The sequence below is a fragment of the Callionymus lyra genome, chromosome 9 (genome assembly GCF_982586985.1).
Source record: "Callionymus lyra chromosome 9, fCalLyr1.hap1.1, whole genome shotgun sequence".
In the NCBI taxonomy this organism is placed as follows: domain Eukaryota; kingdom Metazoa; phylum Chordata; class Actinopteri; order Syngnathiformes; family Callionymidae; genus Callionymus; species Callionymus lyra.
This window is the reverse complement of record NC_141826.1, coordinates 20,360,450-20,386,326: the sequence shown is the minus strand read 5'-3', so window position 1 is coordinate 20,386,326 and position 25,877 is coordinate 20,360,450. Positions and strand designations below refer to the sequence as shown.

The 25,877-nt window shown below is 38.3% G+C and overlaps 1 protein-coding gene across 1 annotated transcript in view; it reads right to left on the bottom strand.

Moving 5' to 3' along the window:
- fstl5 (follistatin-like 5) overlaps nt 1–25,877 on the bottom strand; it is a 113,596-nt gene that overhangs the window by 17,247 nt on the left and 70,472 nt on the right. The window contains exons 7-10 of the mRNA XM_087799340.1: nt 15,875–16,041; nt 10,387–10,507; nt 7,304–7,465; nt 7,099–7,233 (exon numbers count right to left, since the gene is read on the bottom strand). Of these exons, the coding sequence (XP_087655466.1) occupies nt 7,099–7,233; nt 7,304–7,465; nt 10,387–10,507; nt 15,875–16,041 (585 nt within the window). The remainder of the gene's footprint in view (nt 1–7,098; nt 7,234–7,303; nt 7,466–10,386; nt 10,508–15,874; nt 16,042–25,877) is intronic.

The window sequence follows — 25,877 nt, the reverse complement described above, 5'->3', positions numbered from 1 at the left end:
TTTCTTTGACGAAAATATATTTATTACGAGATTAAAGTTTTGTAAAATATATTTATTACAAGATTAAAGTCTTATAAAATATATTTATTACGAGATTAAAGTCTTATAAAATATATTTATTACAAGATTAAAGTCTTATAAAATATATTTATTACAAGATTAAAGTCTTATAAAATATATTTATTACGAGATTAAAGTCTTATAAAATATATTTATTACAAGATTAAAGTCTTGTAAAATATATTTATTACGAGATTAAAGTCTTATAAAATATATTTATTACAAGATTAAACTCTTGTAAAATATATTTATTACGAGATTAAAGTTTTGTAAAATATATTTATTACAAGATTAAACTCATGTAAAATATATTTATTACAAGATTAAAGTCTTATAAAATATATTTATTCCAAGATTAAACTCTTGTAAAATATATTTATTACGAGATTAAAGTTTTGTAAAATATATTTATTACAAGATTAAACTCATGTAAAATATATTTATTACAAGATTAAAGTCTTATAAAATATATTTATTACAAGATTAAAGTCTTATAAAATATATTTATTACGAGATTAAAGTTTTGTAAAATATATTTATTACAAGATTAAAGTCTTATAGAAAATATTTATTACAAGATTAAAGTCTTATAAAATATATTTATTACAAGATTAAAGTCTTATAAAATATATTTATTACAAGGTTAAAGTCTTATAGAATATATTTATTACAAGATTAAAGTCTTATAAAATATATTTATTACAAGGTTAAAGTCTTATAGAATATATTTAATATGAGATTAAAGTCTTATAAAATATATTTATTACAAGATTAAAGTCTTATAAAATATATTTATTACAAGATTAAAGTCGTGTAAAAATATATTTATCACAATATTAAATTAACGTAAAATATATTTATTACGAGATTAAAGTCGTTTAAAATATATTTATAATGAGATTAAAGTGTATATATTTATTAATATATATCATTAATACAGGAAATCTCCACGCAGTGAATCCATTATTACCTCATAATGAACTCCGCCCTCGTAACCTCTCGTTCGCCCAGATTTCAGTCACGGGAGAAGGTTGCTCTGAGCAGACGCACCTGAGATGCTCCTCACAGGATCAACATGATCATATTCCCCCAAAAAAACCCTCCGACTCCACGTAGACGCCTGTCAATCACAGAGCATCTGTCACAGAAGCAGGCTTTGGTCACATGACGGATGACTCTGACAACTTTAAAGGGTTTGCAAAGAGGAAAAGTTTGCTCAGTTCCTCTCGACATCTGTCAGCGCTCAGGTGTCACGGCGGCGCCGCCATCAGACGCCGGGAAGGGAATCATCGTCACGCCTGAAGGTCAGGTGACTTCGCTCGCTCAGCGGCTGACAGGCTCAGATTGATGAGGCCTCGCCGGCCGCCGACAGCCCGGAGATGTGCGGCGCCGACCAGGCTCTTCCCGAACAACAGATGTGAGACGGGAATGAAAAGCCCCGACTCACTTCAGAGCGGCGCCCGCCGAGGAGAAACGCTTTGACCTCAGAGTCGCTCGGCGCTGAATTCTGGTGAAGAAAATGAGGCGCCGCTTGTCGACTTTCTCATTTTGTCTTGCGTTTGAGTGTCACTGCTTCGCCTCGTTTCTGAGCTGAGAGAGCGAAGAGATGCCGCCGGACCGCTGAGGAGGAACGATGGAGAAGCACGTCCGAGAGATTCCTCAGCCGGAGCGACGGGCCTCGTGTGCGGCGAACCTGTTGCTACGGCGACACGAGGAAGTGAGTGTGAAAGTTTCCAGTGGTTTTCTAAAGTAAAAAGCCTCACATATGTGTTGATTACAGTGACTTCCTGCTGTCATCCATCCTGACACGACAGCAAGAATTCTGACCTGCTCTAGTAGAAGAACTCACATTTCTCCGATCCTTAAAACTCTTCACTGGCTGCCAGTTTCTTTCAGGATCAACTTTAAAATTCTGGTTCTTACTTTCAGATCTATTCATGGTCAGACCTTCCATCAGTGATCTGATCCAGACTTACACCCCAGCTCGGGCTCTGAGGTCTGTGGATCAGAATCTACTGATGGTTCCTGAACACACTTCAGGACCAGAGGAGAGAAATCCTTCCAGACTGTTGCTCCTAAGCTTTGGAACCATCTCTGTGTTTGATGATCTGCTGACTCCTTCAAGAAACATCTTAAGACGTTTCTATTTGTTCAGGCTTTTCCTTGATTTTCTGGAACTCCTGTTGTGTTATCAGTTTTATCTTGATCTTTAAAGTATATACTTTATTGAATATTGTTTTGATTGTTTAAGCGCTTTGTGACCCTGGTCTAGAAAAGCACTATACAAATAAAAATTACTTACTTACTTACTTACTACAGCAGAAGAAAAGTTTCTTCACTGCGTCAAACGAACTTAACTTCGCAGTGTTTTTGTTTCACTGGAAACAGAAGAAGAAAGACGTCGAAAAACTACAAGTGATCGAACAAATAATCTTAACTGTCGTTAGTGGAGAAAAAAAGAAGAAAGAACGACAAGATCAAAAAGAATAATTATCCACCGTCATAAAAAGATAACAGCAAAAAGTTTGACGTCATATAATTATTTTTAAAAAGTCTAATGTTTTGTAATGAAAACAATAAAACCTTAAAAAGTAAACGGGAACTACAAAAAAAACATTAAAAAAGACACAAAAAAACGTAATGTACACACACAAAGTTACCTATCATTACGAAAAAAAGACAACAGCAAAGTGGTTTAATATTAAATTAAAAAAATATATTTTAAAAATAAAAAGTAAAATAAATATGTAATTAAAAAAAAGGATTAAATAACAGGAACCACAATAGACTCCGTAAGAAAGAAAACTAAACTTTTCATAAAGAAAATTCACTTGTAAAAAATGTTTTATTAAAAGAATGTTTTCCAAAGAGACGGAAAAAATCAAGATGAGCAAAATCACTTCATTGGGGAAAAAACAAAAAAAAAATCTGCCAGTGACACGAAAAAGGTCAGATTATAAAATAAATAACTTTGCTTTGACTTAGAATTTTGCAATGAAGTGAATATATTGAAACACTATTAAGTCATAATTTTTTTTTCAATATAATTATACACTTTTTTTCCTTCATTTGAAACATAAAAATATATAAAAGAAAATAGAAAAATATTAACTCTTGTGATACCACAAACACACATTTCCTAGCAAATGGGTCACCTTGACCCAGAGGCAAGTGTAAACAAAAAAATAGCTATCAATAAAAATGAAAAATGTTAGCAGTTAATACTAATAATCTAATCAAAAACTGTGTTAAGGCTCAGTCGTCCACAGGAGACTCAGTGTAGAGCGTCACAGAACCAGCTAGTTCAGAATATTTCTCAAGATATTTCTCAGGATATTTCTCAGGATATTTCTCAGGATACTTCTCAGGATATTTCTCAGGATATTTCTCAGGATACTTCTCGGGATACTTCTCGGGATACTTCTCAGGATATTTCTCAGTTTATTTCTCAGGATATTTCTCAGGGTATTTCTCAGGATACTTCTCAGGATATTTCTCAGGATACTTCTCGGGATACTTCTCAGGATATTTCTCAGGATATTTCTCAGTATATTTCTCAGGATATTTCTCAGGATATTTCTTAGTATATTTCTCAGGATATTTCTCGGGATATTTCTCAAGATATTTCTCAGGGTTTTTCTCAGGATATTTCTTAGGATATTTCTCAGTTTATTTCTCAGGATATTTCTCGGGGTATTTCTCAGGATATTTCTCAGGATATTTCTTTTGATATTTCTTAGGATATTTCTTATGATATTTCTTATGATATTTCTCAGTATATTTCTCAGGATATTTCTCAGGATATTTCTCAGGATATTTCTTAGGATATTTCTCAGGATATTTCTCGGGATACTTCTCAAGATATTTCTCAGGGTTTTTCTCAGGACATTTCTTAGGATATTTCTCAGTTTATTTCTCAGGATATTTCTCGGGGTATTTATCAGGATATTTCTCAGGATATTTCTTATGATATTTCTTATGATATTTCTTACGATATTTCTTATGATATTTCTCAGTATATTTCTCAGGATATTTCTCAGGCTATTTCTTAGGATATTTCTCAGGATATTTCTCAGGATATTTCTTAGGATATTTCTCAGGATATTCTCAGGATATTTCTCAGGATATTTCTCGGGATACTTCTCAAGATATTTCTCAGGGTTTTTCTCAGGATATTTCTTAGGATATTTCTCAGTTTATTTCTCAGGATATTTCTCGGGGTATTTCTCAGGATATTTCTCAGGATATTTCTTATGATATTTCTTATGATATTTCTTATGATATTTCTTATGATATTTCTTATGATATTTCTTATGATATTTCTTATGATATTTCTTATGATATTTCTCAGTATATTTCTCAGTATATTTCTCAGGATATTTCTCAGGCTATTTCTTAGGATATTTCTCAGGATATTTCTCAGTTTATTTCTCAGGATATTTCTCAGGATATTTCTCAGGATATTCTCAAGATTTCTCTGAGGATATTTCTCAGGATATTTCTCAGGATATTTCTCAGGATACTTCTCAGGATATTTCTCAGGATATTTCTCAGGATACTTCTCAGGATATTTCTCAGGATATTTCTCAGGATATTTCTCAGGATATTTCTCAGGCTATTTCTCAGGATATTTCTCATGGTATTTCTCAGGATATTTCTCAGGATACTTCTCAGGATATTTCTCAGGATATTTCTCAGGATACTTCTCAGGATATTTCTCAGGATATTTCTCAGGATATTTCTCAGGATATTTCTCAGGCTATTTCTCAGGATATTTCTCATGGTATTTCTCAGGATATTTCTTAGGATATTTCTCAGGATTCTTCTCAGGATATTTCTTAGGATATTTCTCAGGATATATCTCAGGATATTTCTTAGGATATTTCTCAGGATTTTTCTCAGGATATTTCTCAGGGTATTTCTCAGGATATTTCTCAGTATATTTCTCAGTATATTTCTCAGGATATTTCTCAGGCTATTTCTCAGGCTATTTCTTAGGATATTTCTCAGGATATTTCTCAGGATATTTCTCAGGATATTTCTTAGGATATTTCTCAGGATATTTCTCAGGATATTTCTCAGGATATTTCTCAGGATATTTCTCAGTTTATTTCTCAGGATATTTCTCAGGATATTTCTCAGGATATTTCTCAGGATATTTCTCAGAATATTTCTTAAGATATTTCTCAGGATATTTCTTAGGATATTTCTCAGGATATTTCTCAGGATATTTCTTAGGATATTTCTCAGGATATTTCTCAGGATATTTCTCAGGATATATCTCAGGATATTTCTTAGGATATTTCTCAGGATTTTTCTCAGGATATTTCTTAGGATATTTCTCAGGATATTTCTCAGGATATTTCTCAGGATATGTGAAACCAAAACTTCAAAAACCTCGGTTCATTGTTGTTTTTGTCTAATTAGCGAGTGGAAACTCTGAACCAGCTGCTGCCACAGAATCTGACATTTGTGGAAAAGGTTGAAGTTAATTACGCAGAGAGTCGCTCGCACCAGAACCACCGGGTCCTGACACCGGCGCCACAGTCCAGGTCCAGTTGGTTACAATAACAAGTCACTTTGAGACATCGTAGAAAAACTGTCACCAAGGCATGTCAGCTTCAGGTGGTCATAATGTTTAGGCCATGGAGTTGTTTATTCTCTGTGTTATCTTGACCTTTATAGTATATACTTTATTGAGTATCGTTTTGATCTTTGTGACCCTGGTCTAGAAAAGCGCTATATAAATACAAATTACTAACTTACTTACTTATATTGGTCAAAAAAAATACTTTTATTATGAGATCAAAGTTGTTTATAATACATTTATCACAAGATTTAAGTTGTTTAATTTATTAAAATATCAAAGTCATATATAATAAACTTGTTTTCAAGATTCAAGTCGTATAAAAGGAAATTATTATGAGATTGGTCATTTAAAATACATTTATTACAAGATAAAAGTTTTATAATAAACTATGACATCAAAGTTGTATATAATACATTTATTATGAGATTAAAGTTGTATAATTTATTACAACATCAAAGTCATATATAATACATTTATTACTAGATTAAAGTTTTATAAAATACTATGACATCAAAGTCATATATAATACATTTATTACGAGATAAAAGTTTTATAATATACTATGACATCAAAGTCGTATATAATACATTTATTACGAGATAAAAGTTTTATAATATACTATGACATCAAAGTCGTATATAATACATTTATTACGAGATAAAAGTTTTATAATATACTATGACATCAAAGTCATATATAATACATTTATTACGAGATAAAAGTTTTATAATATACTATGACATCAAAGTCGAATATAATACATTTATTAGGAGATAAAAGTTGTAAAATTTAGTATAACATCAAAGTCGTATAAAATACAGTTATTACAAGATAAAAGTTGAATAATTTATTATGACATCAAAGTCGTATAAAATAAATGTATTACAAAAAAAAGTTATATCATTTATTACGACATCAAAGTTGTATAAAATAAATGTATTACGAAATAAAAGTTATATAATTTACTATGACATCAAAGTCATATAAAATACATATATTTCGAGTTAAAAGTTGTTTAATTTATTATGACATCAAAGTCGTATAAAATAAATGTATTACGAAAAAAAGTTATACAATTCATTTTGACATAAAAGTCGTATATAATACATTTATTATGAGATTAAAGTCAATTCAAAATTAATTACAACATAAAAGGCGTATATATCATACATTATTATGAGATTAAATTGTACAAAAATGAATTCATTAGGTACTGAATTGTTAAATAATTATATTATATATGAATTTAATGATAAAAAAAGTAAATTTGAGCTGCACTAATACTCGTGGTACTGAGGTCTCAGAATCATGCAACAACAACTCACTTCGAGACATCGTAGGAAAACAGCTGTCAGGTGGTCATAATGTTTCGGCGGGGGCGTCCATGAACGAGTGAATGATTCATGCGAGTCTGAACTCCAGTGACCTTCATCAAGGATTCTACTCACGAGTCTTGCGTGCGGAATCTTCCACGAACAGCGAGGAGATGTCCTCGTCCACGCCCGCCTGGTTCCGGGCGATGCACGTGTAGGCGCCCGTGTCCTCGAAGTGCACGTTGCTGATGTGCACTTCGCTGCCATTAGCTGTGTGTGTGGGGGAGAGAAGAGGAGGTTGAGAGTCCGACTCCGGCTCCGATAGGGATCCGGTTCTTACCCTGCAGGGTCAGCTGTTTGGACAGTTTGCTGGTGATGTCCACGCCGTTCTTCAGCCAGGACAGCAGGGGGCGTGGCACTCCGTCGGCGTGGCAACGCAGGCGGGCGGTGACCCCCGGCTCGCGGGCCTGGCTCTCCGGGTGGACCCGGATCACCGGCGGGACTGAGGGAGGAGAGAGAGGAGGAGGGTCGTCAAAGGATGATTGACAGATGGATCTTTAGACGTCAGCGGTTTTACCGAAGAAGTTCAACATCAAACATATTTGCTTTCTGTCAATCAAACTGCTGCGACATTTGAACTTCCTGTCGTCGACCTTCAACGAACGACCTTCATGTTGACCTGTATCACACCAAACGTGTTTGTGTGCATGTGCGTGAACATGTGTATGTATTTATGTATATGTTTGTATATTATTAATGCATGTGTGTTTATATATATATATATATATATCTGAGTGTGTGTGAGAGAGATTGTAGATGTTTGTGTGTGTGTGTGTGTGAGAGTGTGTGAGGGTGTAGATGTGTGTGTGCGCATGTGTGCGGATGTGTGTGTGTGTGTGTGTGTGTGCATGTGTGTGCGTGTGTGAGCGTGTGTGTGTGTGACATTGTGTGAGAGGGTGGATGTGTGTGTGTGTGAGTGTGAGTGTGAGTGTGTGTGTGTGTGCGTGTGTGTGTGTGTGTGTGTGTGTGTGTGTGTGTGTGCATGTGTGTGCGTGTGTGTGCGTGTGTGTGTGTGACATTGTGTGAGAGGGTGGATGTGTGTGTGTGTGAGAGTGTGAGTGTGAGTGTGTGTGTGTGTGTGTGTGTGTGTGTGTGTGTGTGTGTGTGTGTGTGTGTGTGTGCGTGCGTGCGTGCGTGCGTGTGTGTGTGTGTGTATGTGTCTGTGTGTGTGTGTGTGTGTGTGTGTGTGTGTGTGTGTGTGTGTGTGTGTGTGTGTGTGTGTGTGGCCTCTCTATCTCTGTTCAGACTTGACTGACATGAGCTCTGCCTCTAATAATGGTTGTGTAACTGCAGTGTGACCTTTGCTGAGGTCTACTGGGACGAGCCTGCAGGAAGAAACATTGATCAGCCTCCTCTCCTGCACACACACACACACACACACACACACAGACACACACACACACACACACACACACACACACACACACACACACACACTGACAGCTGTCACTCCGTCACACAAAGTTCCTGACACACGATGGATGACACTTCAGACGACATCTTCCTGGTGTGACATCATCACCCACCGGGACCTGAACCATGAGCGCACCCTGAAGACCAGGCTGGAATTCAACCCTCAACCTCGAGGGAGAAAGTCGAGAAGAAAAAAAAAGATGACAACCAGAGTCGCACAAGAGTTGTGACTCCATGTTGGCAAAAGTTCCTCTGATGAGTTTGTGAAAGTATCGACGGATTCATCACAGCTCCGGAGCTGCTCGTCAATCACTCAGACACACACACACACACACACACACTCCGCCGCAGCAGAGAGACACAGACACACACACAGTCCGCTGCAGCAGAGACACACACACACACAAACACACTCGGCAGGAGGTCGATTAAAACGGTCTGGGAAGGTTTCGACTCGTCTGAGACGACTTGTTAACTCACAACAGTCACAACAACACAACTCAAATACACGTGAGACACACACAGGGTCGAAGCCGCAGCCATTGACCTTTGACCTTGTCCCTGGGACGCCAGATGAGTCTACTAAAGAGGATTATGGGTCATGTGACCTTGCACACAGGCTCGATGGGATTAGCGTGGCGGCTAACGCTGTTAGCATGACTGACCCCAGTCACCGACACGACAATGATTCTCTTCGCTGCTCCACCCTGAGTCACGGCTCTGACTCACGGCTCTGACTCACGGCTCTGACTCACAGTCAGTCGTGCCACGTCTCTCTCTCTGTGAGTCTGTGTGTGTGTTTGTGAGTCTGCGTGTGTGTGCGTTTGTGTGTGTCAGTCTGTGTGTGTGCGTAAGTTGGTGTGTGAGTCTGTGTGTGTGTGTGTTTGAGAGTCTGTGTGTGTGTGTGTTTGTGAGTCTGAGTGTGTGTGCGTTTGTGTGTGTCAGTCTGTGTGTGTGCGTAAGTTGGTGTGTGAGTCTGTGTGTGTGTGTGTTTGAGAGCCTGTGTGTGTGTGTGTTTGTGAGTCTGCGTTTGTGTGTGTCAGTCTGTGTGTGTGTGTAAGTTGGTGTGTGAGTCTGTGTGTTTGAGAGTCTGTGTGAGTCTGCCTGAGTGTGTGTGTGTGTGTGTGTGGGGGGGTGTGTGTGTGAGTGTAAGTCTGTGTGTGTGTGTGTGTGTGTGTGTGTGTGTGTGTGTGTGTGTGGGGGGGGGGGTGTGTGTGAGTGTAAGTCTGTGTGTGTGTGTGTGTGTGTGTGTGTGTGTATGTGTGTGTGTGTGTGTGTGTGTGTGTGTGTGTGTGTGTGTGAGAGTGTGTGTGTGTGTGTGTGTGTGTGTGTGTGAGTGTGTGTGAGAGTGTGTGTGTGTGTGTGTGTGTGTGTGTGTGTGTGTGTGTGTGTGTGTGTGTGTGTGTGTGTGAGAGTGTGAGTGTGTGTGTGTGTGTGTGTGTGTGTGTATGTGTGTGTGTGTGTGTGTGTGTGTGTGTGTGTGTGAGAGTGTGTGTGTGTGTGTGTGTGTGAGAGTGTGTGTGTGTGTGTGTGTGTGTGTGTGTGTGTGTGTGTGTGTGTGTGTGTGTGTGTGTGTGTGTGTGTGTGTGTGTGTGTGTGTGTGTGTGTGTGTGTGTGTGTGTGTGTGTGTGTGTGTGTGTGTGTGTGTGTGTGTGTGTGTGTGTGTGTGTGTGTTGTAATTAACCTGCCACTAATCTCTCGTCAGAGACTCTCTAATGACGGAGCTGCTGTCAGACTCACTGGAGTTGTGGTTCATTGACGTTAGAGTTGTGGCTCGTTAGGTTCTTCTCACACACACACCTTTCACCTCAACACACTCCATATCACACTTTCTTTCAGAGTGAGAGGTGAACAAACAAACATTCACTCATGTACCTGCAGTTTTCTCACATTAAAGCAACATGTTTTATCCTGTATTTGTGTGTTTAACTTCCAGCAGCAGCTTCTCACCGTCCACTTCAAGAGTGTGAGTCTGGACGAGTTTGTCGTATCCGTCCACGTGACACGTGTAGTTGCCGGCGTGTGCGGTCGTCACCTTGGTGATGTACAACGAGCCGTCGTCTCCGAAATCCTGGTCGAGAAAAGAAGAGAAACTTCATAATAAGCAATAAAGCGAACATCTGATGAAGTACGAGAACAAAAGTTTCAGCTTAGAGCGTTTTTCAGATGAACAGATTTAAGGATATTGTGGTGAGAAAGAGCTGAGTCAGCAGGACTTCTTCAGACCAGGGTCCGGTCAAGATCGACGCAGAAGAGAAACTGATCCGGAAAAACATCTTTGAGATGTTAGAGAGATTAAAGGGTTAAATGATTGATGGAAGAACAGAGTTCAGTAGATGAACTGAAGTTTCAGAAGAGGAACATAAAAAACAAGTGTTGTGTGAAGAAACAAGGATGAGAGGATGAACAGAAAGATACACTAATGAGTGGATGCAAGGAAAAACCAGATTGATGCGTGGTTGAAAGAAAAACAAATGGAGGAGAGGATGAATAGAAAGATAGATGGATTAGAGAATGAATTGAAGGACAGATGGATGAGAGGATGAATGGAAAGATAGATGGATGAGAGAATGAATTGAAGGATAGATGGATGACAGAATGAATGGACGAATAGATGGATTAGAGGATGAATAGAAAGATAGATGGATGAGAGGATGAATTAAAGGATAGATGGATTAGAGGATGAATAGAAAAATAGATGGATCAGAGGATGAATTGAAGGACAGAAGGATGAGAGGATGAATTGAAGGACAGAAGGATGAGAGGATGAATTGAAGGATAGATGGATTAGAGAATGAATTGAAGGACAGATGAATGAGAGGATGAATGGAAAGATAGATCGATGAGAGAATGAATTGAAGGATAGATGGATGACAGACTGAATGGACGAATAGATGGATTAGAGGATGAATAGAAAGATAGATGGATGAGAGGATGAATTGAAGGATAGATGGATTAGAGGATGAATAGAAAGATAGATGGATGAGAGGATGAATTGAAGGACAGAAGTATGAGAGGATATATTGAAGGACAGAAGGATGAGAGGATGAATTGAAGGATAGATGGATGAGAGAATGAATGGAAGGATAGATGGATGACAGAATGAATGGAAGAATAGATTGATGAGCGAATGAATGGAAGGATAGATAGATGAGAGGATGAATTGAAGGATAGATGGATGAGAGGATGAATGAAAAGATAGATGGATGAGAGAATGAATGGAAGGATTGATGGATGAAATAATGAATGGAAGAATAGATGGATTAGAGAATGAATTGAAGGATAGATGGTTGAGAAAATGAATGGGATAGATGTATTAGAGGATGAATGGAAGGATAGATGGATTAGAGGATGAATTGAAGGACAGATGGATGAGAGGATGAATTGAAGGAAAGATGGATGACAGAACTAATGGACGAATAGATGGATGAGAGAATGAATGGAAGGATAGATGGATGAGAGGATGAATTGAAGGATTGATGGATTAGAGGATGATAGATTAGAGGATGAATGGACTGCAGATGGATGAGGGGATGAGTGGAAGAACAGAATGAGAGGCTTCATGGAAGGAAACATGGATAAAGGGGTGACTGGACAGACAGATAATTGAGTGGATAAATGGAAAAAAGATGGATGCAAGGATGAATGGAAGGTAAGATGGAGGAATAGGGGAAAGGAAAAACAGATACATGAGTGGATGAGTGTAAAAACCGATAGACGATTGGATGAATGGAAAAAAACGATGGACGAGTGATCGTAAAGAAAACAGAAGGACAGATGGATAAGTGGATGAATGGAAGAAATGGACACGTTGATGAATGGAAAAGTGGATGAGTGGATTAAAAGCTGGCTGATGGATGGAGGACAAATGGATGGATGAATAATTGAAGAAGAGAAAGACACACAGGCCGACGGATGGATGACGGAGGAGAAATGAACCAAGTGATAGACTGATGGAAACTCTGGTTCAAGGGTCAAATGGTGAACAGGTTCTTTGATAAACATAAACTCTTAATATATGGACTCTCTAGCTCCCCCTGCAGGTGACTCAGACTTCATAAGTGGGAGCCATGCCCTGTGTTGGCGGGGAACCCTCAGGCGGCCCATTAGCAAGGAAAGAAAAAGCGGCGGAACATGATTAATTCATGCGGCGACGTGATTGTTGTGGTGCAGGAAAAACAAACAACCGAAGAAGAAACACAAGAGAGAAGAAGGGGGAGGTCGGGGGGGAGCCCCGGGCTTGACTGGAGAACTGGACCGGCGGGCATCTTTTTCCAGGGTCTTGACTTTAGAGAGCGTTTGACTGGAGGTCAGAAGAATGAAACAAACGATTTTGTTAATTGTTCGAGTCATTATCGGAATCGTACACCAGTGACTCAACGCTCAGGGTCATGTGATGCCCACACAAGTCTCATGATCAGCAGCTTCAAGGTCAACAAACAAACACGACGACGAGGAGAAAAATCCACCCGAGAAGAAGCATCAGATTGGATCGATGATGTTGATGAGCTGCACTATCAGTTTAGAACCAGTCTCTACAGATCGACCTCGGGTCAGCTCAGGTCCCGGTCGAGTCTTGTGGTCCTCAATCTCTCAGAGCTTGTAGGTTTTCTTAAAGGTCAACTAATGTAAAAACTTCAACTCTCCTGACTCTCATGTAGCAAATGTTGAAGTCTTCCTCTACAGGATGCAGTAATATCACTCATCATGATCAAGTTTTGAATTTATTACATTATAAAGTTGCTCTGAAATCTGGGCGAACAAGAGGTTACGAGAGCGGAGTCCATTATGATCTAATGATGGCTTCACTGCTGTAATCACGCCCGCTTTGTTTATACAACGAGTCCATATAATTCAAGACTTCCCAGGATTGATGACGCCTGGTGACCAACCTCGATGCTTGACTTATAACAGCAGAGTAGGTGTGGTTATGGTAAACAAGATTTAATCTCCAGACCAACAAAGTGTTTTCAGTGGGCGGGGCTTAAGAGCATTTTCTGATGTAAACAATCAATAAAAAAATATTTTTTTACAAACATATTGATGATACAATGATTTATTTTAAAGAAACAATTAAATCAATGCTTTAGTTGAACTTTAAATCTACAATTAACATGAAAATATTAACAGCGATTGTTTATTTTTGTGTTGCAATGAAACTTCCTGCTACCAAATTACTTTGCTAGCCAGTAGGGGCTCGAGAAAATATTAAAGTTATTTTGTGGTTTATTATTCAATAGAAAAAAAGTATTTTTTATAAACATGAAAATATTATTATGTTATTATGACGCGTCTTTCTATGTTCACTGTACTGATTTTCAGAAAATCTATTTATTAAACTACTTACCTATAAAATGTTTTGCTACAGTCGACTTTTTTTGTTGGTACTAATGCTAAATGTTAGCTTCTGATGACAAGGCCGACAACAACATCAAATATGTGCTAAAATGCTAACACCAGAGAGAGCATCGTAGCACCTCGGCTACGTGAGCATTTTTTTTTCATTCACAACGACTCAAAATCCCCAAAGAACACCCACAGGTGCATTTAAGGAACAACCTTTGAATCAACATTTATGGTTAACCGGTCGACTCTAGTTAGTCGTGGAACCGTCCCGAGGCTTCCTCACATCCAACCGGTTTCAAATAGTGTTCAACAGAGAATCCAAAGAAGTTGCTCGTTTCATACGTTTTAGTTTTTTTCTCTACCTTTCTTCTTTGGTAAAAAAAAAACAGTTTTGATGTTTTCTGAGACAGGTTTCCTCCCACAGCTGCAGATTTCGGATGATTTCGTCAACGTCTCTCATCGTGTTCCAGAGTGTTTGGCAGGCGCTCAGATCAGCGAGCAGATTTGATTCTTTGTGCCGCGGCTCTGACAGTAATCCGGAGCGTCGGCTGGAGGACGGGCGAGGGATTTCTGACAAAGACGGGATGAAGGGGGAATACCAACGGGGGACAGACTCTGGAGGCGAGACCTGATTCCACGACTCCGTCAAAGACTCCTTTGGTTATGTAAGTGTGGGAGCTCCGTGCCCCAGATAGACCGGTGTGGCTTTCATCCTCCTCTGACAGCACATGAGTCCTGAAGGGAAGACCAAGACTTCGCTGACTTGACCAGCTTCAGTGTTGCTGGAGAAGATGGTTAACCGGCGCCGCCATATTGTCTCGAGGGTTGATGACCCCTTAAGGAGCAAGAGGTGTGCAGCAGCGTTTTAAACCACCACTGCCAAGAACTGCAACGACCACTAACAACAACATGTGAAAACAACCATAACTAACAATCAGCCTTGAGCTGAAAACAACTGCAGCTAAAACCAACTACTTCCACATTAGTCTTTAGCCAGCACCAATGAAAACAACCAATACAAACATCAGCCACTATCGACTGCTGCCAATAACCACCACCATAAACTACTGCCAACAACGGCTGCTGGTTAGCAACCACCATCGAAAACCACCACTTCCAACATTAGTTGCCAACGACTTATGCTTAAAAACACAGCTTACAACCACTGCAAACAACAGCCCTTAGCAACAATCAATGAAAACAACCACAACATTTTCGGATTAAAACCACACCTAACAACCACTGCCAACAAAAGCTGTCAGCAACCCCCACTAAAAAAAACACCGCAAAAATCAGCTGATAATAAACACTGTTAACAACCACTGTGAACGGCAGCTGCTAGCAACCGCCACTAAAACGGCGACTGCAAACTTTAGCTGCTTATCACAGCTGCTAATAAACACTTAACAACCACAGCCAACAACAGCTTTTAGCAACCACCACTGAAAAAATTATACGCTAAAGACTGCTACATAAAGTTCTATCTAACCTTACCTAACTAATAAACCCTGCTAACAACCACTGTGAATGGCAGCTGTTAGCAACCACCACTAAAACACATCTGCAAGTTTAACTGCTTATGAGAGCGGCTAATAAACACTGCTAACAACCACTGTAACGACAGCTGTTAGCAACCACCACTAAAAAAATGATATGCTAAAGACTGCTACATAAAGTTCTATCTAACCTTACCTAACTAATAAACCCTGCTAACAACCCCTGTGAACGACAGCTGTTAGCAACCACCACTAAAACAGCGACTGCAAGTTTAGCCGCTTATGAGAGCGGCTAATAAACACTGCTAACAACCACTGTTAGCAACCACCACTAAAAATGACGACTGCAAACTTTAGCCGCTAACGACTGCTGCTAATAACCACCACTACCAATTATAACTGCTAAAAGCAGTTGCTATTAACCACCACTGAAAACCACCACACTCCTAACACAGGAAGCTCAAGACCACATTGCCAACAGAAGTCGCTTAAACTTTGCTGCTAATAGCAGTTGCTAAATAACCACCACTGAAAACCTCCAACTTCAAACAAGTCCAAACATCACCACCACAAGTTAACGTCTCTGCAGGACTTACGTTGATGTCCTCCAGGTTCAGGGTGTTCAGGTACTGATGGTTCCGGCGCCAGAGGATGGGGGGTCTGGACTCCCCCGAGATGTCACACGTCAGCACCAGGCTCTGACCCGCGGTGATCGTTCGGACCTTCAGCTTCTGGTCGTCGGGCAGAGTCAGCAGGAAAACATCTGCAGAGAAGGAACGTGAAAAGGTCATGACGTGAGTCAAAGACGAACAAACTGAGGGTCAGAGACAAGAACGACCAGAAATAGGTATCTGGGCTCATGATAGACGACGTTGAAGGAAAACAGAAACGGAAACCGTAGTGTTTGAGGATCTTTCTTTTCTTAATCATCATCACATAAGCAGAACTAACTTATTAGTTTTGTCGTGAAAACTGAAGTGCCGCCACAGTCAGTACTTGTTTTTGCGTATTCTTGTTGTGTTTCTTCCTTCAAGTGAAGATTGAAAAAGAAATGCAATCACTTTTAATGAATATCTCAAGAACATGTTCAAGTTCTGTAAACTTTTGATCCAGATCTGGTCTCACCACCCACATCCGGACCTCCAGGCCCCCAGAAGCTCTGCCTGGAGACCCTCCTTACAAATCCTAAAACAAATGAATCCACTGCCGTTCGCTCCACCGGCCCACACAGCCATTACTTCCATTTGCAAAGTAACGTAGAGCAGCTGCGCCCCATGTTCCGTATATATTTCTGCATAATTCATGCTACAGTGCGCAGGGACGGGATTGTACTTGAGCGTCTCTCCGAGGACTCGGAACACTTTCGAGCCGCTGACGAGTTAAATCTTGGTGGAGAAATTCCCGGAAAGCATTGGGAGACTTTATTCAGCGTCAGACGAGAGCAGCTTTTAGAGGCGGATTCAACTGCGAGGAAACAAAAGGACTCTGATGGAAGCAGAATCTCAAGAGAGGTGGTCGGCGTTCGGACGGGAAATGTGAAAAGATGAGAGCGTGAGGAGGAGGTGGTGCTGAAGGGAGTCGATGTGAAAGAGAACAGGAATGTTATCTTCTCGAAATGTTTAGTGATCCATTACCATCATGTCACATGCTAAGATGAGGCAAAGATAGAATAGACTTTACCCTTCGATAAATGCTGTTTAGGGGTGTCAACTATACATGTATAGTCGAGGCTCGTGCACCATAAAACCCCTAAAGAGTTCTGTCTCCTTTGAAGCACCTCTTAATCCCATTACAGCAAACCCCTTCCACTAGTTATCAGATAATTAATCTTTCTTCATACTTGTCGACCAATTTCAAATTGGTACTTAATTACAGCTTCATAACAGGCAAATCACGTAACTTAATCTACTGTACTTAAAATTCTTCAATTTTATAAAAAACAACAAAAAAACAGTGTCTTATGTATGAATTCTTGTTTTACTTATTGACTTTGAACCGATTTTATATGGTACACTGCAATGAAATATTGGTCAAAATGTTGGTAAACTACAAAAACAAGTCACAGGCTACATAGCATTACTCATTAGTAATATGCCTTGCAGAGTAAGTAAGTAAGTAAGTAAGTAATATTTATAGAGCGCTTTTCTGGACCAGGGTCACAAAGCGCTTTAACATTTTTAAAAATACTCGAAAAATATATACTAAAAAGATCAAGAAAACACTAACACAGTTTTTGTGTTCCAGAAAATGGAAAAGCCTGCATGAATAAGAAAGTCTTAAGAGTAATACTATGAGATGAAGAACGCTGCACTAGATATTTTTTTGTAGTTTACCAACATTTTAAACCCTGTATAAGTATAAATACAAGCATAAAACACGTATCTATGAATACGATTTTTGTAATTTGCCGGGGACAAAATCTCTTTAGTTGTCGCTCTCAGTCTCAAAACTTTATTGACAGGTTTGTTTGACCAAGATTTGTCAAACATGATGATTTAATACTTATTTCTGTAAAATTTTACATTTAATTATGTATTCATGATATAAGATACAGGAAGTCAATGATTCTATCTTGGGTTTTTAATTATTTATAGTATCGTAAACATGTTATGGAATCAGAATTCCTTTTATTGCCATTTTCAGCAGGCATTTTAGGAATTTGTTTTGGTCTCAAAACTTTATTGACACCACACTTTCCAGTCATGACCCGAACACACACCCCCATTTGTCGACGCCAGCTCTGCTTCACTCGCCCCTCAGCACGTTGAACCAGCTTCCAGGAGAAATGAGTCGTCGCTACATTAGTAATTAGCCGAGCGAGAGGTCGGCGCCGCCGCGGTCCGTTAGCCGTGTCCACGCGTCCGCCGCTTCGATCAGCGAGTCATAACAACGAACACGCCGCTGTAACACGAGCGCAGAAACGCGTTTTAATCCATCTCTTATGTAACGAGCGCCGGAGCAAAAGAAACACAGACTCAATTTGTTCTGCTCCCGAAGGCATGAAATCCTGGCGCTAATGAAAGACGGGGTCCAGCGGCGCCGCGGGAAGGTGATGGCACCTACAATTACAGGATAGCGCGATGGCGTGGACTCAAATTCCTTCTTTAACTCTCTTTCGCTTCGCTCGTTCTTGGCGGCCGGTGCTGAACCTGATAAATCCGGGCTTCACTTCCATTCACCGGAGAGTCGGCTGATGATCTCTCAATTGTCCCGACTAAACCTCTCCCTGGATGGCGAGAAATGGGGGATTAATGGAGGAGAGCCCGCTGGCAGGAGAACGTCTCCGCGGGCACAGTCCAGCAGAAATCACTGCCATGATGTGGAGTCGAGAGAAAAGTCTCACTTCCGAGTTCGTTGCCGTGAACTCGCGTCGACCGGCGACGTGACCTCGAGTTGACTTTATCCACAAACTTCATATTTGTTGTTTCATCCAGAAACGTGAAGCTAAAAATGTTCGAGCTAGATTCACGTTTGTTAGCTGATGCTAGCTAGCACTGGTTTGGAGACGTTGCTGTAAATAAAGCGTGAGATTTTAGTGTCATTTCAGATTTACGCAAAAATCTTTTACCTTTTTTTTAAGGTTGATTCAAACCTTAAGACTGAAGTGTCAGCTATAGTAAGTAAGTAAGTCATTTTTATTTATATAGCGCTTTTCCAGACCAGGGTCACAAAGCGCTTAAACAATCAAAACAATACTCAATAAAGTATATACTTTAAAGGTCAAGATAAACTGATAACACAACAGGAGTTCCAGAAAATCAAGGAAAAGCCTGAACAAATGAAAACGTCTTAAGATGTTTATAAACCCGCCATTTTTGACAACGTCATATGACCAAGATGAGTCAAACATGATCATTTAATACTTATTTCTGTAAAAGTTTACATTGAATTATGATATTTATGATATAAGATACTAGTTTACAGGAAGTCAATGATTCTAATTTGGGTTTTTAATCATTTATAGTATCAAAAACTTGTTATAGAATCAGAATTCCTTGTATTGCCATTTTCAGCAGGCATTTTATGAATTTGTTTTGGTAGCGTTGTGAAACATTAAACATATCATTAACTGTAAATAAAACAGTTGAACTATTTACACAGTGCAGATTAAAAGATGAAGTATGTTTAATTACAAGTTTGTCTTCAAGGGCAATACCATACGTGCAATGTTTCTAAAATATGACGTTTTAATGATCAATTTCTATTAAATTCTACAAGAAAACGTTAAGATATTGATGAAGTCCACATCTTTTAGAAGACATCTGAGGCAGTCAATGATTCTGCTTTAGGATTATTATTAATTTATAGAATCATAAACTTGTCATGTTTTAATGATTTTTTTTTTCTTATGATGTTGTGTGAAATAGTGGTCCACATTCTCGAGGACATTGAGGAAAAGTTCTGATTTTAATTGCATCTTAAGCTTCCGATTTTAGATGATCTGAAACCTATGAACTGGGTGGAAATATTTTTAACAATCAATAGATGAATAAAATAATGAATACCAACATAAAAAAATAAATGCATTTTAAACAGAACTGAGTATAACAGTGAAAATAAAGGACATCAATGAATGTTCCACTGATGTGCTGTTTTTAATTTGAAAGTCGGACGTTTGGAGATTTTAGCTTCAAGTGAGAACACTAGATTTAACCTCTGTAATAAAAGATAGTTAGAGACGTCGAGAACCTTAGGTTGCTCGTGATTGGTTAATGTGGTGCTTTCAGTGATCGGACGGAAGTTTGTTATCATTAAACAATTAAATATAGAGTACTAAAAAAGGTACATGTAAGCGTTAAAAATGTCAAGTGTGGTGTGAGAATAGGTGACTGTCACACTGAGAACATGGCGCTCGACAGCTCTGGGTTTCGCTACAAATACCATTTCGGTTCTTTCGTGATGACTTCACACTCCACAAGCGCCAACGTCTTTTTTAAAAGCTTTTATATTTATAAGTGAACGTAACTTTAACTGAGCGTTTAAAGGAGACTTACAACATATATATTTGTACTACAACAAAACATATATTTTACCAAAAAGACGCATTTGACTTTCAACAAATTTGAATGTATCTAGGCTACATGTGATGACGCTGCTGATTGGCTTAAATAATATCCCATGTCGCTTTTTGAACTTACAGGTAATCAATACATTTCAATAGTTTTATGATTAGCTATTTGTTTGGTGATTCCTTTTTAGTCACTTAAATGTTTATATCCCATTGTACAGTGACACGAGTATTATTTTGGTCAAACACGGTTTAGCCAATCAGGGACTTTGTTACTTGTAGCCCAGACACGTCTTATTGGTGTGAAAGTCACATGTGTCGTCAGACCAGGAAGTGACAGACTTGTTAACGGCAACAGATTTGTTGTTTTTTAAACGTTCATCACATCATGTACAAAAGTTCCCTGACCGAAATGGTACAAAAATGGTAAATCTGATGAACAGAACCAGGTATTTTCTCTTATGTTACTGACCCAAAGTACTCAAAGTAGAATCTAAAAGGATAAACAAACATGTTTAAAATTTAAACTTAGCGTTAGCTAGCATCAGCTAACAAAAACAAAGCTAGCCCAAACATTTTTACCTTTGTGCCTCTTGAGGAAAGTTCACACGAGGATTGAAATCATTTTTCATCTTCCTCTGCTGGTGTTTGACTCTCGACAAACATCAATTCCATCTGTTGTCTCAGAACTGACAAGAAGAAAGAAGCATCGCTGAGGTTCAGAACCTGCCACAGGAAGTGACCCGCTGAGGAGGTCTGGGTATGAACGTCAAGCAGCTCTTTGAGGTCCGAGAAAAGGTTCCGAGCAGGACCGACCCGCCCCCTCGTCCGGACCTGGATCTCAGAAAGAACAGTTTTCTGGTTTGTTGGAGATTATAATGGCTCTGATGAACGTTGAGGAGCTTCTTTGAAGACCTCTGATCGGAATCCTCGTTCTCCCTGAGCGCTCAATAAAGTTTTAATGAGGCCTCGGTGAGATCAAGGATTTTTTTTTTTTGTCCTTTTCATCCTTTATTTTTTTCATTCCTGCACTGTTGTGCTTTTTTAAAAATACTCGTCTATCCGGCGTGTTTTTCTCTTTCGACAGTTTTTCAATCATATAACTTGCTGCTCTCGTCCACGCTCTGTCGAGTACTACGAGTCTGAAGTATAATTGTGTCTGAGATAATACATAATTGTTTTTTATGAACAATACACGTTGAAATACTCAGAGGTTTTATTCATTTTCGTGTTGCAATTAAACTAAATTAAACCGGTCGTTACGCCACTAAAGGAACAATGAAATCATGTGATGACTGAGGACGAGAGGATACAGTCAATTCCAGAATTTTGTTTTTAAGTATCACTGTGTTCCAGTTCTTTCGGCACAGTAAAACCATGAAATACTTTCGGTACCAGTTCAAGATCTTTCTGGATACGATACTTCCAGACAAACGAATGAGGTAAATAGATAGAGGTCTATGAAGGAGACCTCCTGAGGGATCAATAAAGTTCTACCTAACGTACCTAACCTAACCTAACCTAACGTGTCCTTTTCCTGAGATATTAGAGACTTCAAAGACATGGACCTGGACCTTCATGTGGATCTCACAAAGTTGTCCGGTTAGACTTTCAAGACTCAAAACTAGCATCGATTGTCCTGTTAATTCACATCCTTCGTGTCTTCAAGCACAGAACTAAAGCCAGCATCTCCAGGATGTCATGCGCAGATAATCCTCCTTCCTTTTTTTCCCAGGTATCTCGGCGTCGGTTGATGGATCAGGATGCGGCGCAGCCGCTCGCTTTCAGAGGATTGGCTGACGGAAAAAAATAACGTCCTTCCTAACCATTCAATTACATCTGCCGCGTGTTTGGAACGCCGCCGGCAACAAACCAAATTTGCCGCTGATCCTCGGAGGGATTGAAGTGTGTGAGGCACCGGGAGAATTTAAAGTGTGGCAGGTTCTATCACTTCCTTGGCTCCGGGATGAAAAGCAAGGGGAGGAGGACGAGGAATCATCCGACCTGGATCAGAGGCTCAGGGGAGAGACGGGAAGTCTCGGATCCGGCAGCTCATCTGAAGGAGGACTCATCAGACGAGGAGGATCCGACTCTTGTGGCTGCAGGATTTTAAGGAAAAACTTAGAAGTCCAGACAGACTCCCAGGTGACGTGAAGTTCTGACATGAACCAAAATACAAAACTTCTCTCCTGCTGTCATGTAACACAAAACGCCTCCGACAGCAGAGACGCTCTCGAAAAAATGAAGCATGTCACTCCGACAGTGTCATGTGACCAGAAACTTGGGAAATATATGATAATATTTTAGGGGTGTATAAATATACTTCAATATTTTTAAGTTTTTTAAACAATAATGTATCGACATTCAACAAAAACGTAAAAATATATTTTGTTTTGTTTGTTTTGGCTTTTCAATCATATTTTCTTCTTCTTTTATCATAGTTATTTACTATAATTGAATAAAGTGTTTATGAAATGACGAGTTTAAAATAAAATAATTCAATTTATTGAATTGAAATTCAATAGCATCTGTTTATTTAGTTAATTTTTGTGTTGTGATTAAACTTCCGTACACTAGATGGCAACAGTCATTACGTCAACCGCGGCCAAATGAGCAATGAAATCCCACAACATCCTGACGATGACTGGGGACGAGAGGATACAGTGACTCCAGCAGCTTTTAAAGCTGATGTTTGAACATATTTTGGTTTAAAAACAAACGAAAACAGTAACAACTTCGTCAAGAGTCATGTGGTCTGTAAATTCTGCAACTACAGAGTCAAGTACTCGACAATACTACACATATTTACTTGTTCGTAAAGTTTCACAAAATATTGTATATTAACTGGTGATGGGCTGATGAAGTTTCATGAAACAGTATCATGTTGTTCAGAGGCCAGTAAGTGGCGCCATTTAGAAATGATGTGATATTTCATTAGAACAGTTGTTCAAAAGAAAGGAAAATAATGCAGAGACGCATCTAGTGGACTCTGAAGATAATGACACTGCTTCATGAAGCTTCATCAGACCATTAATAATTGTTTCGCCTGTATCGTGATCTTATCTTCTATTTCTTGCGAATAAACACCTCTAAAATATTTGGAATACAAAATAAACTTTAAATTATAAATGGTACATGTTAAAACTTATTTAAAAAATAAATAAATTCAGCGTCTCGTATCATCTCGTCCTAATAAACTAGCATCGACTCCAAGGCCTAATAGGTTTAAGAAAGAAAATGAAAGAACAAATCCAAAAATAAAAAAACTATTTATCATTATCATCCTACATGTGACGCCAGGCCCTCGAAGTTTATGTGAACAATAACATCTCAACACTTCCAAAAGTCTCCTCCCGAGGTCCGAGACCTGGACCTGGGATGGAGACGGATGAGGTCGAGCGTCTCGTCCGACGCGCCTCGGTTGTTGCGAGCGCGTCGGCCGACGAACGCGCGAAGACAAATTGGTTTGTTAGCGAAACTCACATCCATCCCAAACATTTCGGCTGCAACAACCTGCTCCGGCGCCGCAGAAAAACCCTTTCAATTGAACGTTTTTTGAAGTCAAGATAAAAGTGTTTTTCTCTGATGCACACTCACTTCACAACACACACACACACACACACACACACACCGAGCACCAGAGGAGTCATTCATGTGAACGCTCTGATCTCGGATGGTTGAGCTGATTTCAGCGACTCTCTCTCTCCCGCACAAAAGGAATTTGGGGGATTCTGTGTTTTGATGAGTCTTTGTCAGCAGAAGAAAACAGTGGAGACAGTCGAGTTACTTCCTTCTGTGCTCGCCAGGAAAATATTTATTTGTGCTTCAGTGTCACAACACAGCAGCAGGTTCTCCTCGGCGGCGCCGAGGCCTCGGAGGACTAATGAGCAGAAGTGACTCGTTACACTCTTTGAACGACTCCGGAGCAGGAAACCGAACCCCGCTCGTCGTGCGGGGGTTTCTCTGCACAAAGAGGCTTATTAGACGCAGAAATAGAAAGCGAGATGACAGAAGCAGGACGAGCTCTTCACGCTCGGATCAAAGAGTTTTTAAAAATGTAAAAACATCCTTAACAAACTGGAAGTATATCAGTTATATTGAAAGTTGAATTGAACGTTTTGAAACTTTGAAAATTTGTTTAAGGTAAGGAAAAACTTTATTGATCCCTCAGGAGGTCTCCTTCGGGAAATTGTTTTTTTCCAATAGCCAGCAATTTTTCATAAACAATAAAAAATAATAAATAAAAATAAAATAAGAAGAAGAACATAAAGAGAAAAAGAACAAGATGACACAATCTAAGTCTAAAGATAAAGAACATAGATCAAAGAAAAACAACAAAGACAAAGGATACAAAGACTAACATAGAACAGAACATCCAGATACTTTTACTCCACTCCTGCCCCCGAACTCAGAATTGTACAATTTAATAGCCCGAGGAATGAATGAGTCCCTGAGTCTATTTGTTTTGCACCTGGGTAGGAGCATTCGTGCACTCATTCTGCTTCTTATTGAAATGTTGTTGCTTTCTTAAACATTTAATATATATATATATATGTATATATACATTTTAGTGTTTTAATAAATATAAAAAAAGGATTTGTTTTTTCTAAATGTTTGAACTTAAAAAAAGCAAATATTTTCAAAATGATTAAAAGAAAAATGACAGTTTAATATTTATTTCCAATGATTATTTTTTACTAGATTCAATATTTCAAAAATTCATGTTTAAAAAAAAAAATTAAACGTTGTTTTTTTTTAAGAAGTACTTTTAAGAATGTAAAGTAAAAAATAAATAAATAAAAGATCGCATGTCGTTTTATTTTGTAATTCCAAAATTTTCCCAAATTCTTTATTATCTTATTCGTTTAATGTTTATTTCCAACGATTATTTTTATTAGATTTGATATTTCAAAAATTCCATTTTTTCAGAAGGATTTTTAAAAATAAAAATGTATTTTTATATTTTTTATATTGAAGGTTAACGTTGTTTAATCGAATAATTGAATGACTGAAATGTTTTCTCTAAAATTGTTAAATTTTTCTTTTTTTTTTTTTTACTAAATAAATAAAAATCTAGTTTTTTTTTAAATGAAATGTTGTTTTTTTTTGAGAATGTTTGAATAATTTAATTGTATTATTTTTACATTGAAAGGTTAATGTTGTTGAATTTGTTCATTGAAGGTTGTGTTTGTTTGTGTATTTTAATAGTGAACAAAAGTTTTTTTTATAAATGATTACTTAAAAAAAATAGATTCACACGTAGTTTTATATAGTAATTCCAAAAATTATAAAAATGTTTTCCTAAATTCTTTATTTTCTTATTCGTAGCCTTTTAAATCCAATATGAAATTGATGTTAAAAAAAAAAGTTGGTATCAAATACAAAACTCAATTTGTTTTTTCTAAATATACGAGTTTCATAAATAATATATTTTCAAAATGAATAAAAGAAAAATGTTTGATTTGATTATTTCAATGATTCTTTTTTTCTAGATTCAATATATTAAAAAAACAAGTTTTTTTTCTATTGAAATGTTTTGTTTTTTTAAGAATGTAATAATTATTTGTAAGATTATTTATTTCAATATTTTT